The 17,488-nt window shown below is 47.8% G+C and overlaps 1 protein-coding gene across 15 annotated transcripts in view; it reads left to right on the plus strand.

Moving 5' to 3' along the window:
• Nucleotides 1-17,488, plus strand: part of PCGF3 (polycomb group ring finger 3) — a 208,785-nt gene that overhangs the window by 137,416 nt on the left and 53,881 nt on the right. For 4 of the 15 annotated variants that reach the window (XM_090039022.1, XM_090039019.1, XM_090039020.1 and 1 more), the window contains 2 exons: nt 11,062-11,205; nt 13,233-14,488. The exons of 2 other annotated variants lie outside the window; for them this stretch is intronic. In XM_090039022.1, the coding sequence (XP_089895148.1) occupies nt 11,062-11,205; nt 13,233-13,250 (162 nt within the window). In that variant the 3' untranslated portion in view covers nt 13,251-14,488. 9 more of the 15 variants (XM_090039018.1, XM_090039016.1, XM_090039017.1 and 6 more) reach the window with 7 other exon arrangements.

The following is a 17,488-nucleotide window of genomic DNA, read 5'->3' on the forward strand; positions in this document are numbered from 1 at the left end:
GCTTGTTCACAGGTACTCCCTTCCTCCTACCACAGGGTTTCATTTAAGCCCAGCCAAATAACACCGCCTGCTTCTTCTCCCCAGTCAAATGGCCGTGGGAGCCCAGAAGAGCTCCCAGCAGCAGCTGTATCTGATCCTCTGTGTTGTTATCAGTTAATTGGTTAACGGATATAATTAGAGGAGGTTACATTAATATTTTTGATGATATTTATATCCTTAGCCCAAAACTGGACACAGTATTCCAGATGTGGCATCACCAGTGCTGAACAGAGGGGAAGAATCACTTCCCTTGATCTGCAGGCAACAGTCCTGTTAGCCCAGTGTGCTATTAGCCTTCTTCATAAGGGCACACTGTTGGCTCATATTCAGCTTTCCATTTACTGTAACCCCATGGTCCTTTTTTCTGCAGAGCTGCTGCTTAGCCAGTTCATCCCCAGCCTGTACTGGTTTATGGGATTGCTCTATTCTAAGAGCAGGACTTTGCACTTCTCATAAGGTTCAGTAGGACATTTTTCTTTTTGTAGAATTCTCCAATTTGCTGAGGTCTCCAAATCCTAGCCCTAACCTCCAGTGTATCTATTACTCCTCCCAGGTTGGTGTCATCTGCAAACTTGCTGAGGGTGTATGCCATCCCATCTTCCAGGTCACTGATGAACACATTGAACAAAACTGGCCTTGGGACTGACCTCTAGGGAACTCCACTTGCCAACTGGGCATTGAGCCATTGACCCCTCTACTACTAACCAATGATGCAGCCAGTTTTCTGTCCACCTTACAGTCCATTTATTCATCCCGTACTTCCTTAGCTCGCTTATGATAATGTTGTGGGAAACCGTATCAAAAGCCTTGCTCAAGTCAATGTATATCACATGCACTGTTTTTCCCCACATCCACAGAGCCAGCCATCTCATAGAAGGCAATTAGGCTGGTCAGGCATGACTTGCCCTTGGTGAATCCATGCTGATTGTTCCTGATCACCTTCTCCAAGTGCTGAGAAATGGATTCCTTGAGGACCTGCTCCATGATTTTTCCAGGGACTGAGGTGAGGCTGACCACTCTGTAGTTCCCCAGATCCTCCTCCTTCACTTTCTTAAAAATGGGCACTATATTTGCCCTTTTCCAGTCATCCAGGACCACTCCCAATTGCCATGAGTTTTCAAAGATGGTGGTCAGCCCCATGGCTTGTACACATCCAGCTTTTCTAAATATCCTATCTTTATGCCACTGTTGGCTGCTCACCTCTTGCCCAACTGTGCTGCCAGGTGCAGTAGTTTGGGAGCTGACCTTGCCTGTGAAGACTGAGGTGAAAAAGGTATTGAGTACTTCAGGCTTTTCTTCATCCCCTGTCACTAGGTTGCCCCCCTCATTTAGTAGTAAAGGACGCACACTTTCCCTGATCCTCCTTTTGTTGTTGACATACTTGTAGAAGCCCTTCTTTTTACCCTTCACGTTTCTTGCTAGCTGGAACTCCAGTTGTGCTTTGGCTTTCCTGATTTTCATCCCCACATGCCCAAGCAATACTTTTATATTCCTCCCTAGTTGTTTTTCCAAGTTTCTACTTCTTGTAAGCTTCCTTTTTGTGTTTTCGCTCCCTGAAGAGTTCCCTGCTAATCCTAGGCATCCTAATAAGTACAGGTCTAGGGATGAATGCAAGCCTTCCTCATACCTTACTTGAATAAGGAGAGGGGTGAGGAGGGAAGAGTTAGTAGCAGGCCAGTGGCTTCCTGCATCCACTGGAAAGTTAGTGACAGCTGTACAGGAGTTAGGACAGAGAGTCTCTAGATCAGGGGCAGGCAATATTTTGGGCAGAGGGCTGCTAACTGAGTTTTGGCAAGCTGTCAACGGCTGTAAGGGTAGCCTTGCCCCTTGACAGTTGCCCCGCCCCCTGGTCACCATCTTGGGACCGGAAGTCCCATGCCTCAACCCCTGACCTTTGCCACCAGAAGTTCCTCCCTTGCCCCCTGGAAGTACTCCTTTCAGCAAGGGAGTTTGCCATTGCAGAACCAGAAAAATACAAAATTATATTCTAAAAATCAGACATCTACAACATTCATTAATTTGATTTCAAAAAATATTTTTGTCCTGATTTACATGCGTTTTGTGTAGTATACATAGAGGTGATTGTATAACAGCTTAAAATGAAGTCTTACTCTTATATATTGTTGTAGGTTTGTGGGAGCTATGGTTGTGTGAGTATGTGGTGTGTAGGGGAGGGTGTGCATGGGGTTTTTGGGGGGTGAATAGGCATGGGGGGTGTAGGGTTGTATATATGTGGGGGAAGCATGTGGATGTATGGGGTGTGGGTGAGTATGGGGTTTGTGGAGGGTTGTGGGGGTGGGGAGAGGGTGGCTGGGGAGGGTTGTGGCATGTGTGGAGGGGGAGGCTTTGCCTATAGCTCCCCCACAGCAGGCAGAGCCCCTGCCAGTGCTCCTCTAAGCCTGGGCTCTGTGCTCCTGGCCCCAGGGCACCAGCATGGGCCCCATGCTCCTGCTTGCTGCCACTTCCCCCCCCCCCCCCCATCTGCCACTGCTGCCCTTCTCATGCTGCTTCCCCATTCCCACCCCCCGCTCCAGCACTGTGTCCCAGCTGCACAGCCAAGACCTCAGGTCGCAGCAGGAGCTAGACTGGCCTGGCCGGCAGCGTACGAAGCCAGCTGAAAATTGCAGGGTCCAGACCAGCTCCTGCTGAGTCCTGTGGGCTGGCACTGCAGCCAAGAGCCATGTGGTGCCAGAGTGGTGGGCAGGAAAGTGGGGAACTAGCAGCAAGTTAGTGTATGGAATGAAGCAACAGCTGGGTGGGCCTGCACTGGTGTGCTGGGGCCAGTACTGGTGGGGGCCCAGAGCAGGGTGGCAGGAGCACAGGGCACAGAGCACAGGCCGGCAGGGGCTCTATGGAGGTGGGCTGGGCTGCGCCAGCAGGGAAACGGGAGGGGAGGCAGCCTGGCTCCACAGAGCCCCTGTTGGCTGGGCCCCGTTCTTCTGCCACTCCACCCTGGGCCCCTGCTGGCCCTAGCACCAATGTGGGCCCCGTGCTTCCACCCAGTTGTCGCTGCGCTCCATATGCCTGCTTGCTGCCACTCCCCTGCTGCTGCCATTTCCCTGCTTTTCTGCCTGCTGCCACTCCTCTCCACCCCCTGTCTGCTGTTCCGGCACCACGTGGTTCCTAGCTTCACCACCGGCACTGCAAGAGCTGGCCCGGCCTGACCCTGAGGACCGGGGCAGTCCTCCCCTGCCTTCCCCTGTTTTCCTCTTATATAAATTTCCCTCTCCGGCAGAGGGAGGCAGGAACAGCCCAGGGGCCCAGGTCGGGGGAGGCAGAGCCAGGAGGGCCTTTTTGCGGCTGCTTTGTCCTACTGCTGCAGGCTCCCATCATCTTTGGCATGCGTCCAAGGGCAGATAAATGTTTATTTTCCAAATTCTTTGGGGCCCTGTGGGCTGGATAGAATGGCCTGGCGGGCTGGATTCAGCCCGCAGGCCGCATTTTCATAGATTTCATAGACATCAGGGCTGGAAGGGACGTCGGGAGATCGAGTCCAGCCTCCTGCCCAAAGGGCAGGAAGTCAGCTGGGGTCATAGGATCCCAGCAAGATAAGCATCCAATTTACTCTTGAAGGTGTTCAATGTAGGTGCTTGAACCACCTCCGCTGGCAGACTGTTCCAGACCTTGGGGGCTCGGACAGTAAAGAAATTCTTCCTTATGTCCAGCCTGAAACGGTCTTGCAGGAGTTTGTGACCGCTCGACCTCGTCATCCCTTGGGGCGCTCTGGTGAACAAACGTTCCCCCAGATCCTGGTGGTCACCCTTGATAAACTTATAGGTGGCCATCAGATCACCCCTGAGCCTGTGCTTTTCCAGGCTAAAGAGTCCCATGGCTCTCAGCCTGTCATCGTAAGATCTGTTTTCCTGACCTCTGATCATGCGCGTGGCTCTCCTCTGGACTCTCTCAAGCTTCTTCACATCCTTTTTGAATTGTGGAGCCCAAAACTGGACACAGTACTCCAGCTGCGGCCTCACCAAGGCCGAGTACAAGGGGAGAATGACGTCCCGGGATTTTGCTCGAGAAGCATCTATGGATGCAAGCCAGCGTTTTGGTCGCTTTACTAGCCGCAGCATCGCATTGCAGGCTCATGTTCATCTTGTGGTCAATGATGACCCCCAAGTCTCTTTCTTCTGTAGTGCTATCCAACGTAGCACTGCCGAGCCTATAAGGTGCTGCAGGTTTTTCCTCCCAAGGTGGAGAACCTTGCATTTTTCGGTGTTAAACACCATGAGGTTCTCGTCTGCCCATTTGCTGAGCTTGTCCAGGTCAGCCTGGATCACCTGCCTATCTTCTGGCGTGGATGCTTTGCCCCAAAGTTTGGTGTCATCGGCGAACTTGGCCAGTCCACTCCTGACTCCAATGTCCACAACATTAATGAAGATGTTGAACAGTATGTGTCCAAAGAAAGAGCCTTGAGGGACCCCACTGGTCACAGGGCACCACGATGAGTGACTGCCATCAAACAAGACCTACCCGCAACAGACCCATGCTGGCTATCCCTTAGAATGTTAGCCTGGGCCAGTCCCTCAAGGATGGCCTCCTTAATAAACTTTTCTAAGATCTTCCCCAGGATAGAAGTCAGGCTAATGGGCCTGTAGTTAGCCGGATCCACTCTCCTCCCTTTCTTGAAGATCGGCACCACGTTGGCCTTCTTCCAGTCTTCGGGCACTACACCAGAGCGCCAGGAGTTTTCAAAGATCCTTGCCAGGGGCTGGGCTATGACGCTCGCCAGCTCCTTGAGTACCCTGGGGTGCAGATTGTCAGGGCCGGCTGACTTGAAGGTATCCAGCTTCTCAAGGTGTTCCTTCACGAGGTCAGCATTTATGGAGGGTAGGGGATCCCCATCACCCGGATCTCCCTGTTCCATAGCAGGCATGGGCGTCCCATGGGACTGATGAAAGACTGATGCAAAGTACCTATTTAATAGGTTGGCTTTTTCCTGGGCGTCAGTTGTCAGTTGCCCCATCTGGTTTAGCAGGGGTCCAACATTGCCCTTGCTTTTCCTCCGGCTCCCCACATATCTGAAAAAGGACTTTTTGTTGTCCTTGATGCTTGAAGCTAGTTGGAGTTCAGTTGCAGCCTTGGCTTTCCTGGTTTGCTCTCTGCAGGACCGGGCCAGCGCAGAATAATTCTCCTTGGAGGTGAATCCCATCCTCCATCCTTTGTAGGCTTTCCTTTTTAGCTGCAGGAGGTCCACTAGGTCCCTGGAGAGCCAGGAGGGCTGCTGTGCCTTCTTGCTGCCTTTCCTCCATGTTGGAATAGTGCTTGTGCATTGAGGATCGCTTCCTTGAGAAGCAACCACTCTTCTTGAACTCCCATCTCCCTGGGGTCATGGTCCCTGAGGGCCTGACCGACTAGCCTCTTGAGCTTGTCAAAGTCGGCTTTTCTGAAGTCAAGGACTTCTGTGTTGCTGACTGACTTGCCAGCTTTACGGCGGATGGTGAAGGTGATCAGCTCGTGGTCGCTGTCACCCAGCTTCCCATCGATCACTAGGTCGCCGATTAGGTCATCCCCCGTAGTCAGTACCAGGTCGAGCAGCGCTTTGCCTCTCATTGGCCCATAGACTGCTTGAGTCAGGTAGAGGTCATCCACGCACGACAGAAAGCTTTGCGACTGCTCGGATTTTGCTGAGTGATCTTCCCAGGAGATGTCCGGGTAACTGAAGTCACCCATGACAACCAAGGTCCTGGAGCAAGTGGCCTCAGTCAGTTCCCGGGCGAACTCCTGGTCAAGCTCAGGACTTTGAGTGGGAGGTCTGTAGTAGACTCCCACCGTTGTGTCCCCTGTGCCGTATTCCCCACGAATTTTTACCCAGAGGGTCTCTAGCGGTCCATGCTGGTCGCCAACATCAGCTTGCAGGGACATGTAGCTTTCCTTCACATAGAGAGCTACACCCCCGTCCCCTTTTGTCAACACGATGCCTCCTGTACAGGGTATAGCCATGTCCAGTCATGGGTGGAGTCCCACCAGGTCTCCGTTATCCCAGTGATGTCATAATTCTTTGCACTGAGCAGGAGGATGAACTCCTCCTGCTTGTTACCCAGGCTCCTGGCATTAGTGTACAGGCAGGCAAGTGTCCCCTTGGGGGCTCTTGCCTTGCCCACAGATTGTGCCAGGGCTGGGGCAGGGGTGGGCTCCCTTAAGTGCCTTGGTCTGCTGGCTTTGCAAGGGTCGCTCAGCGGGCCAGCAGTGGCAGTAGTCCCCCCATCCCCCAGCGGGCTTAGTTTAAAGCCCGGTGGAGCAGGTCAGCCAGCCTGGCTGAGAAGAGCCTCCTCCCCAGGGGGGAGAGGTGGAGGCCATCTCTTCCCAGCAGCTCGCTGCCTCTCTCGCCAAAGAGCGGGCTGTGGTCATGGAAGCCAAAGCCTTCCCGATGACACCAGCTCCACAGTCCAAAAAGTGTAAGCGTAGCAAGGATCAGATATTGGCAACTTCAGCCCTGCCCAACACACCCTTTTCAGCTGTTCCAATCTTCAATCCCTGTTCAAAACCTCAGCTAACTGAGCATTACATAGAGTCTACAGGGTTGAATCCTACCTACGCCAGGTAGCCCGTGGTAGTGGACTTTTTCTTCTCGTTCTTTCCTGCCTTGCCTAGGAAAAGCCCCAGAAAAAAAAGCTCCCAACAATGCAATCTCTTTCTACAGAGGACCTGGTAAGCTGCCATTGATGGTGTTATCTCATTGTCATTGGAGACCATGCATTGATATGAGGGTGCCAGTCTTCCAGCAAATAGGGAAATCATTGGTGAATCTGTAGATGATTGAAGAGACTAGTCTGAGATCCATATGGTTGATTGCAGACATGGTAAATAGTTCCGGGAGAAAAGAGTAGAGCCTGGTAATGTTGGATCACAGCTCTTTCCCTTTGTCTCTCTTGTCGATTTGCCTCCATAGTGGGGTGAGTTTTGTCAAAATGATCAATGCCTTGTTGTACATCATGGCACCATTAAGGAGAATTCATAGCTTGAGCATCCCAAGTACTGATATTAACATTGCATTTCTTCAGATTGGCCTCCATGGTGTCCTTGAATCTCTTGTGTTGCCCACCCCTGCAGTGGTGACTTTCAGTGATTTGGGAGTATAGGACTTGGTTTTGGAGCTGGTGCCACACAAATGTGATTTCAGTGCTGGTGGTGCTTGCTTGAGCCAGAATACTGGCATTCGTTCTTCTGCCCTTCCAACTGCTATGGAGGACTTTCTGATGTCATTGATGATGGTAATCTTCCAAAGCTTTCGGGCATTTCTGTTATGTCACTCGTATTTCACACCCATACAGCAAAGTAGGGATGACACCAGCCTAGTAGACAAGAATCTTGGTTTGGGTCCTGATGTCATGACCATCCAAGACATGGTTTTGGAGACCTATAACAGTAGCACTGGCAGATTTTATCTAGTATTGAATATTATTGGCTATATATACTTTTTGGGAAAGGTAGTTACCTAGATAAAGGAAAATGTTTAACATCCTCCAAGGATTGCTCTCTAATTGTAATATGTGGAGGAGCAGCTGACTGGTTTGGATAGGTTGTTAAAGGACCTGGAATTTTTCAATTTAGTGGGCATACATGACACAGTTGTCAGTGTATTTAAGATAAGTAGTGGACACTTGGTTATGATTTGGAATGTAAGCATTTGATATTAGAGATTCCCATCCATGTGACAGTGAATGCTGACTCCAGATAGAAGTCTGTCAGCAATGAGATGTTGAATAGCAGTAATATAGATGGAAAAGTGTGTTGGTGTGCTTACACATCTTTGCTTGTCTCCAGTTCTAATAGTCAAATAGGATGAGCCAACACTTAGGATGATTGCTATCATGTTACGGAGAAGCTTGATAATGGTTAGAAATTTTGGCAGGCATCCAAATCTCATCAGAATCCTCTATGGGGTCTCTGTTGCTTGAATCAAAGGCCTTAGGTCAATGAAGGCCATGTAAAACTCTCAGTGTTGCTCATGGCACTTCCCCTGCAGCTACCTAGCAGCACAGATCACGTCTGTTTTACCTCCAAGTCATCTGAAACCAGGTTGGGACTTGGGTAGAATCTCCTTAGCAAGAAAAGTTAGTCTATTGAGGAAAATGCAGTTGAGGATCTTCCCAGCTGTGGACAGGAGCAACACTACAATTACTCCAGCAACCCAGTCTCTCTCTCTTGAATATGGTAATGATTCTGGCATCTCTCCAATCATTGGGAATCTTCATGTTTCCAGAGTTTTATAACAAAGTTGTTGAGAGAGGGGTTTTTTCCCACCTTGCTTATAAATTTCAGTTGGTGTTCCATCTGAACTACATGCTTGTAGTTCAATTGCTTAATGGCTTTCAAGGCCCCTTGATAAGTTGGTGGATCTGCAAAGTAGTCCTTAATGGTGTTGTGGAATTGCTTCAGTGTTTTTGTCTACAACACTAGAATCTTGGTTCAGGAGGTCTTAAAAGTGCATCTTCTACCATGTGTTGATGGTGGAGCTGTCCTTTAGTGTGTTGTTGTATCTTTGGACCTCAGGGGGCTAGCTTCTTTTGTGCTTAGCCCATACATAGCTTTGGTTGAGCTGAAGAAACTTTGCATGTCATAGCTGTAACCAAACTTTTTAAAATCTTTTTTGCTTTGTACTCCCACCACTTTTTCAGTCTTGAATTTTCCTTTGAGTGCCGGCTTTAATGTGACAGTAAGTGTCTTGCTTCTGTTGGGAGCTGATCTCATTCTGTCCAGCTTTGGAGGGCTCTTCTTTTTCTGTCCTGAGAACTTGTATCATTCTCATCAAACCAGTCCTGCTGTTTCTTTGTGGAGAAGCCTAGGGGTTCTTCACATGCATTGTGGATTTCTTTCTTGAGGCTCTTCCAGTTATCAGTACTGTCTAGATCATCATTAGAGGGTGTAGAGACTGTCTCACTGGGGCACTTCTGGAGATTATTACATGTAGCAGGCTTTTTCAAGCCCTCAAGATTGATCCTCTTCCTTGGTTGCTCCTTTTGTTTGTTTTGGGGCAATACTAATGGACATAATAAAATGCCTCAAATGATCCACCCAGTAGTCATCTTCACTACTCGTAGCTCTGGTGATATGGACATCGTGATGGTCATAGGTATGGTCCTATGCATGCACAGGTGTTAGAGTTTTGGAAGGGGGGAGGGGAGGTCATGTACCCATGAGGTCTTCCATTTGTTGTTTTTGCAGAATAAGGAGTTTATGATGTTGACATGATGAGAGACATTTGTGGTATTGCTTCATGATTGTGCCTTTTGTGCCTAGCTTAGATGGTAGCTTCCCACTGCCAGCCTCCTATCTCTGGGTTCTTTGTCTTTCATGACAGTCTGCATGTAACTGAGATCCTTAAATAATGGGGTAATGAATTAAACCCATCAAGTGATGCATTGAATTACTGCACTAAATGTTGAACAAACTCCTTTTGAATTCCTCCTGCTTCTTCCTTAAGTCTTTCTTGTTGTTGTTTATTGGTTTGTTTTTGTTTTTTGAAGAAATAAAGCCAATTATTTGGCTATTAATGCATATGCTTCTGCCCGCTGAGGTTCCTGAAAGCCCCTAGGATTAGAAGTGGATCATAGGACAGTAAAATAGAAGCCACACGGGACTGATTTTATTCTACCACAAATTAAATAGAAGATAATTAGCCTCTATTACAAATGTAATCAACTTGTAACTTTGGACATATTTAAAGGTCTGGAAGAAAGTAGGCTAGACAGAGAATGCAGGTTTGCTAGCACAACAAGTTGACTGTAATGTTTGCTTCTCTGGTGAAGAGCCTTATTTAAAGATAAATAATAGCAAATCACAGCCCAGAGGCAAAAGGCCAGAGTTTTTTAGTGTAGCTCCATTCAGTACATTTACCAGGTCTAGCCCTGCTGTCCTCAATATCAGGATCCCTGCACTTTTGTGACCCCTGGCCTGAGCACAGATTGGCTTACTGTACATTGACCACAGTGAAAATGCTGATATTACAATTCCAAGTCAGCTTCTTAGAGCCTTAATGTTTTGGGTTTCATTATGTCTATTGTTATGACCTGCAGGTTCTGCCTTAACAATATACATGGCTAATCATTTCTGCGTTTGCAGTTATTTAGTTGAAATTCTATCTGTTAGTGTAAAATATAATTGACTTTCCCAAGGTAATACAGCAGGGAAATCATAGAGATGGGTTAGAACGTAGACCCTTAGCCTTTTCTCTGCCACCACGATCCAAGTCCTATATGGGCTTTGACTTGCTACCAGCCACTCTTCCTTTCTTGTCCCCTTCTCCTCTCTCACCCCCCTTTTTCTGGTATCTCAGGTCAAAGCCCAAAGATCCACGTGGAGATAAAAAGTTGAAACAGTTTCTCTTGGAACATGGCAAAGTGTATCTGATGTTTGTTGTAGAACAATGTCCTGAGCAGTCAGTCCTCCAGACATCTGACAATACATGGCTTCCACCCCAATTACGGCCTCTCTGAAAATCAGTGTGGGCCACTCTAGCCCTGGTGACAGATGTCAATTTCCAGGAAGTGAAAGGGCAGAAGTGACTTTGCCTACTTATTCATTACCCTGCATAGTGACTTGGAAGCCATTTTTGACCACCACCTGCTTGAGGTCAGCATTGGAGACTGCACCCATCCAAACAACCACACCCATTCACTCACCAGGGACATGCATCTACTGGGGGCATCCTCCAATCCAGCCACCACCTACTGAGCCAAGGTTCATCCCTCTGTCTGTCCATCAATCAGTCCCCACCAGCCTTCATCCATCTATGTCCATCCTCCTTTAACCATGACCCCTCCATCCACATCCAACATCATGTGCAAGCTTGGCACCAAGTGGACCAGGGAGGAAGTAATATATCTCGTTGCCATTTGGGGGAAGGTAGAGAACCAGTAGAAAATCTATCTATTCAAGCCCCTAAAACCAGATGGTCTTTGTATCCTCATGGTGAATGATGAAGTGGTGTGCCAGAATGTGATGGACATGGTCTGCATCACCCAGCACAGCAAAGAGGCCTCTGATGCCACTGTGATCAAATTCATGCATTCCTCACAGAAGACTTCAGCAATGACCCAGGAGATGAACCAGGTTGAAGATTTTGGTGCAGACTTTGACATTAATCTAGACTCAGACCTCAAGTGGCCAGATTTCTCCAGCTGTTTCCTGTCCTCAGCATCCCAACCAGCCCTACTACGACAGGTCAGTATTTCAGAGCCAACAGGCTCACAGCCAGCTCCCAGGCCTCATGGAACTCATCAGTAGTTAATCTGTCCTTCTCCCAGTCACAAGGACCTAGCGTGCAAGAAGACCCAACCTAGACCATGACCTAACACTTACTGTGAGTAGTAACAGGTATTCAGTAGGGAAGGGCCAGGGAACACTAGCAGCTAGGAGAGGAAATGAAATGTTCCTTGTGGAACACCTTAGCCACACTTGGGAATTGCCCCAGTGCCCCACCGCAATGCTCTCTTCCCCAGTGTAATTACAGTGTAGATATGCACTGGAACCCCATGGCCTTGATAGGCGATTGTTCCAGCATCCCGCTCCCGCTATGTGTTACACTGTGCATTGAAGGCAGTACCACTTTATAGTAAATTGGTCAATTTGACTACAGGCATAATGGTCATTGCACCATTGTAATGGTCATTGTACTGGGGTTCCTTTCAACTTGAAAGTGATCAAAGACTGATTAGGATAATGGCTCACTTAACACTTCATGCAGCCTGCCCACCCTCGCACAGCAATAGCTGGCCCACATCCACAGAGACTCTTCTTCCTCCTCCTAGCTGTGCACCAAATGCATGCAGTCCTCACAGAACACTTCAGCAGTGACCCACTGCACGAATAGGCATTGCACCAGAGAATATCATGGCTTGCCTATCTGGTCCTTCTTTCTCTCAGCTAGGTAGCTTCTGATTGCTCAGTCACTGCTACCAAGGAACCAGTGGTTAATCAACCCATTCCTGACTGGGGCATTGGGTCAGAGAGTCCCATCGGCCCAAACCATCCCCCTGTGGCCCCTCTTCACTCTGTCTCTACAACCCAGGAGAGACTTGATACAATTACCATCACTCCCATGCAAACAAATCATTAGGAAAAAATAAAGGCACTTCATTTCAAAACAATGCATTCCAAGCATGTAAGCAAGGATAGCAGAAAGCAAACTACTGTAAATCAGCAATGTAGTCTTTTGGTCAATGCAACCCCCACTAGTTGTGCAATTTCTGCCCTGCAGTGCAGCAAGCGTAGTTCAGAATGCTTGTCAAAGCTCCTGCCGGCCCCAGACCCTAGAGTTGGTAACCAGGGTCTCTGGGTACCAATATCCATGAAGTAGGGGAGGGAGGGAGAATGGGTGACTGCCCCCCCCCTTTCCCAGAAATCATTTGAAGTTCTATTGGTGATTGCGCCCATCAAACAGCTCATACCATTATGGGCTCGTTCATGGCTGCAGATATTGGTGTCCAAGTTGTTGGGGTGCTAGTGTCTCTCTGGGTGAGGGTGAGGGTGGAGGTAGGGGGGATGGAGGAAGCAGTGCAGCATCAGCCTTTTGAGTGTTTGTGCCAGCAAGTAGCTGCCCATTAAGCTAGACACAGACATGTGGTGATCTTAATCATGTCCCAGTTGCTCTGTGACAGAGTGGCTGGTCAGGTATACCATCAGATTCTCCCTGACAGTTAATGACCCTACACTGCAGAGCCACTGTAGCAAGTCATCTTTTTCCATGAGTTAAAGTAATCTGGGACCACCATTTCTTGCAGTAACAGTACAGCAAAGATCATTGGGCTACCTTGCACAACAGTGAACAACTCCTGCCTCTGAAGTGGGGTCAACTGCATCAGGGTCACGCTGGGCAGGCTGAAGGTATCCTGTTAAGTCTGTTAAGGGTCCCACCACAGATCAATATTTCTGACTGCCTATAAGAGCAGACTGCACATTTGCCAACATCACTACACTCTTTAAGTGGCCAGCTCAGTACCAGGCAACCCATGATCCTTTGTGCCCAGTGGCCCTTTCTGTACCCCTGCAATGTAAGCATATGCCTGTCTAAGGAAACCCCCTGGTTTTCCATGTGCAAGGAGAGCAGAGGGGAGAGTGAACTTACCTTGTTGAGAGTCAGTAGGTCAAATAATCCTGTGTACTGACTGGATGGTCTTTTAAGTTCTTTGTGGTATCAGGGCAACAGTGAGCAAAACAATGAACTTCTTTTTTCTATGCTTTTCTTTTAGGCTGACACCTACAAATGATGGTGATGACACCACAGCATCCTATTATGGTTGAAGAATGTAGGCAGAGACCGGGGCCCAGAAAGCATCCAGGCAGAGGAAGAGCCACACACATACAGTAACATGAACTGGACTCTTTGGTGGAGGATAGCTGGTCCTGGGTCAGAGGCAAGGGAGTGGCAGGAGAAAGAGCAGCTATATGACTGCCAGCACATAGTGATGGTCAGATATGGGATCCAGCAGTCCCGACTCTATGTTGTGGCTTGCCAGACAGCATTCAGAGGCCCAGACCCCTCTACACAACAGACAATGGAGTCACTAATGAAGTCTGCAAGGGATGAGAAGGCATCCATGGATTGTGTCACGTCTGTATTGACCCTGCAGACTGAGAGCATGCTTGGTGCACTTGTCACCCTACAATATAATGGTCCAGCCAGACTGACCGCAGGCCCCAGGGGACAGATGCTGCTATCCAGCATCGTGCCCCCACAGGGTTCTTCTGCTGAGATGGAAATAAGCACTCCACAGCTGTCAGCCATGCATACCACATGGCTGGAACCAACATCCAACAGTGGCAGTCAGCAGTTAGCTACCCCTCCACGTAGCAACAGGCATCACTGCAACCTGGGAACATACTGCATGCATGCACCACAGTCATGCTGGACCTGCACTGTATTCACATTCATGGCACAGCAGTAATGGATGCTGGAACCTTGGGAAGTTATTAGGTCCATATTTTTCTGGGTTTGTGATGAAGGTGTGGGTTGCTCTTTTGACTCTGGTTTCTGGGTTTGTTCATCCTGATTTTGGTGCCTTTAGAATCTTCTCATGCGCTGTTTAATTAAAGATCTGCCTACTGCCTAGCATTCAATTATTTTGTGTAATAGGGCTGAAATACCAGCTGGTCAACACAAGCACTTACAAGAACAGAAAGCAAAGGTGGAGGCAGCTTCTGTGGGAGCAAATTTCCTCCTTTGACCCAAGCTCTCACTTTTTCCCCTGCCCTATGCTTAGGAGATGGCTCTGCAGCTAATGGTTATCAAAAATAGCAGGTTTCACAGGAGTTGTTTTCCCAGCCTGGCCCAAGCTTTCCCTTCCCCACACGAGGGAGGCTGGTTCACCCCTGCCCTCACCCAGCACCCATGGCCACAACGTGGCAGAAACACCTTCTGGTGGCTCCACACCAACTTAAAATGGCCACCGTGCCCACTGCCCCCTCTCAAGCTCCCTCTGCCAGTGCTGCAAATGACCTCATGAGAGCACAAATTAGATTGACAGTATATAATTGTGCACTTCTAAAAACTGCGGTGTTGGGGGGTGGGGGGGTAGAGCCTTTTGTTTTTCAGACAGCAACATCTTGTTAAGGTGGTTTGGGATCACTGGTCCTCACTCGCATCCAACTTTTACTAATGGCTCCACATGCTGCACCTTTGGCAACCACTTTTGCCAATGGGCTGAACGTAGTAAGTGCAGACAGTTCTCATCATTAAGAGCTGTCCTCTGGTCATCATAATGGCATCTGCGGTGGAAGAGGACATTTCCCAATGGCAAAGCTGGCAGAAGAAGAAGACAGTAATTACAACCACTGCCTTGTGGATTGATAGCCTAAGGGAGTAAATCCTGAAAGAAAATCTGGAGCTGAGCCTGTAAGGCAGTTAGGTGATTATTTAATCTTCATTCCAGCAGCTCCTACAACTTTCCAGCCTCACATCTTATTGGTTCTACCTTTGCTGACTTATCCACTAGAAAGTCAAAGGGTAATTCTGATGCTTGGGCAACATGTGATCACTTAGCAAATGCCCAAGCTTTTGCACCCTGAAAAGGTTACTCCAGTTTTGACAATACATTGAAATAAATGAGTTGACAATTACTGGTTATAAGCCACAGACTGACTGGCATAGATCTAGGTGCCAGTGGCTATCTCAGGGTAGGAGAGGTCATTACACCTTGCTGGAAAACTATCGCCTACCTCAAACTGGGCAGTCCCCAGCCAAAAAGGCATTTTCCTGCCACAGTCTGCTGCTTCCATGGGTGCTTGGAGCTTAAAGATTCAATGTGAAAGCAGATTGCTATCGTGTACCACCAGCTACTACAAAAATGCAAGGAAAAAATTTTCAATCCTACAGACTGGAATTTGGAATGTATTTTACAGGAACCTCATGTATATCTGACAATCTCCAAACCACTGATGATGCATGCAAAACTGCAGTCATTGGTGCAGAACTGCAGAGACTGAATGTTGATATCCTCACTGTATAAGAGACCAGACTACCAGGCACTAAGGCGTAGTTCTTCTAGCCTGAAGAAATTGGAGAGTGTGGTGTTGGGTTTGGAGTCAAAAATAAACTGCTGTTTGCAATACAACCCCCAAACAAAGGCTCTGAAAGATGAATAGTACTTTAGCTCACTACTGTTTCTGGTCCTGTCAAACTCCGATGTGCATGTGCTCCAACTCTCACTGCTTCTTTGATGAGCTTAGTGTCTTAATTAGTTCTGCTCAGAAACTTCAACACAAGGGTTGACACTGAGCACACTGCATGGCCTCAATGAGCACCAATGGGGGAGGCAGAATGAATGAAAACAGAGGTTTGTCTAAGCTATCTTCATGCAGCGAGCTATGTATAATGAATTATTTTTTCAATAGGAAATCTCAACGCCAAAGTATCTCGGTGCCACCATTGATCTGGACCTTGGCATCACCTGCTCACGAGACTTCTGTGATGTAATCATTATGTGATTTTATCAGAGTGCTGACTGAGATGGTATGCCCTAAAGTCAAACTGCATCCCAGGAAATTGTAAAAGAGTAAGAAACTCTCCTTAATACGAATAAATCCCACATGACTGAAAGCTGAAGACACATCATCTCACTTTATCAAAACTCTCTCTGGGGCTCTATCATATCTTAAGCCATGTAATACTGCTGAGAAGAAACGGGTTCAGCTCAAAGGGGCCATCTATCAAACTGCCTTGGACTCTTGTTATACCTTGCATCTCAGCTCAAATTATTGATTTGATGAGAACTCATCTGAAATTATCCCACTCATAGAAAAGAAATGGTCACGGCTCCTTAAAATGTGTGACCCTAGCCACTCCAACTTGCAGGCGCTTTGAGAGATCAGGTAAAATGTCAAACATACAGTGAGATGGTGTGCAAATAATTATTGGCTGCAACTGAGCAAAAGTATCCAAAAGGCTGCTGACCAAGACAACACGCAAGCAATGTATGGGGCCATCAGAAAAGCTCTCGGGCCTGCTCCAAGGATGACCACCCATTTAAAATCTTTCACAGGTGAAGTCATCAGTGACCACAATAAGCAGATGGATTGATGGGTTGAACATTACTCAGAACTATACTCTCATAAAAATGTGGTCCATGACACTGCTTTCGATGCACTTGAAGACCTCTCAACCCTGACAGTGCTTGACCATGAACCTACCGTAGATAAAGTAGAAAAAGCCATTGATCAGCTTCCTTGTGGTAAAGCCCTAGGTGCAGATTACATACCAGCTGAAGTTAAGTGAGGGAAATCCATCTTCCTCCTCCATTTGCACAAATTAATTTGTATGTGTTGGAAAGAAGGTACAGTTCCTCAAGACATGAAGGATGCAAGCATAGTCAGACTGTACAAAAACAGAGGTGATATAAATGACTGCAATAACAATAGTGGTACATCCTTATTTTGCATCATTTGGAATCTGTTTGCCAAAGGTGTCCTGCTAAGACTGCAGACCCTTGTGGACATAGTCTACCCTGAGTCTCAAAATGGTTTCAGTTCCAGTAGATCCACAATGGATATAATATTTTCCTTGAGACAGGTACAAGAAAAGTACAATCTCTGTACATAGCATTTGTCCATATCCTTAGTACTCTCTACATCCATACTCAGGTATCCTCAATTAGTATCTTAACACATTGTCTAGTCCAATTCTGTTAATTTAAGACCATGGAGATTGAGCCTTTGGTAGGTTACTGGGAAGCACCACAGCTTCTTGAGTGGCTGAGGAGTCTGATGTGTGACAAGCAGACCTTCCAGCAAGATGCACATCCAACCTTGGTTAAGCTTGCAGTGGCATGCCAAATACCATCCTGTCTTGCCTGCTTCTGACACCTGTTCTCTATCTTATCATTGACCCGCTCTGTCTCAAAACAGTGTAGGCCCTGCTTCGTAGCAGCTTTCCACTTGCAGTGGTCTGAAGCAATTGATTCCCACCATTGACCACTGATGCATAGCTCGTGAAGGTTTTTCTTGCAAACAT

The sequence above is a fragment of the Crocodylus siamensis genome, chromosome 3, assembly GCF_052110815.1.
Source record: "Crocodylus siamensis isolate JL-2025a chromosome 3, ASM5211081v1, whole genome shotgun sequence".
Classification (NCBI taxonomy): domain Eukaryota; kingdom Metazoa; phylum Chordata; order Crocodylia; family Crocodylidae; genus Crocodylus; species Crocodylus siamensis.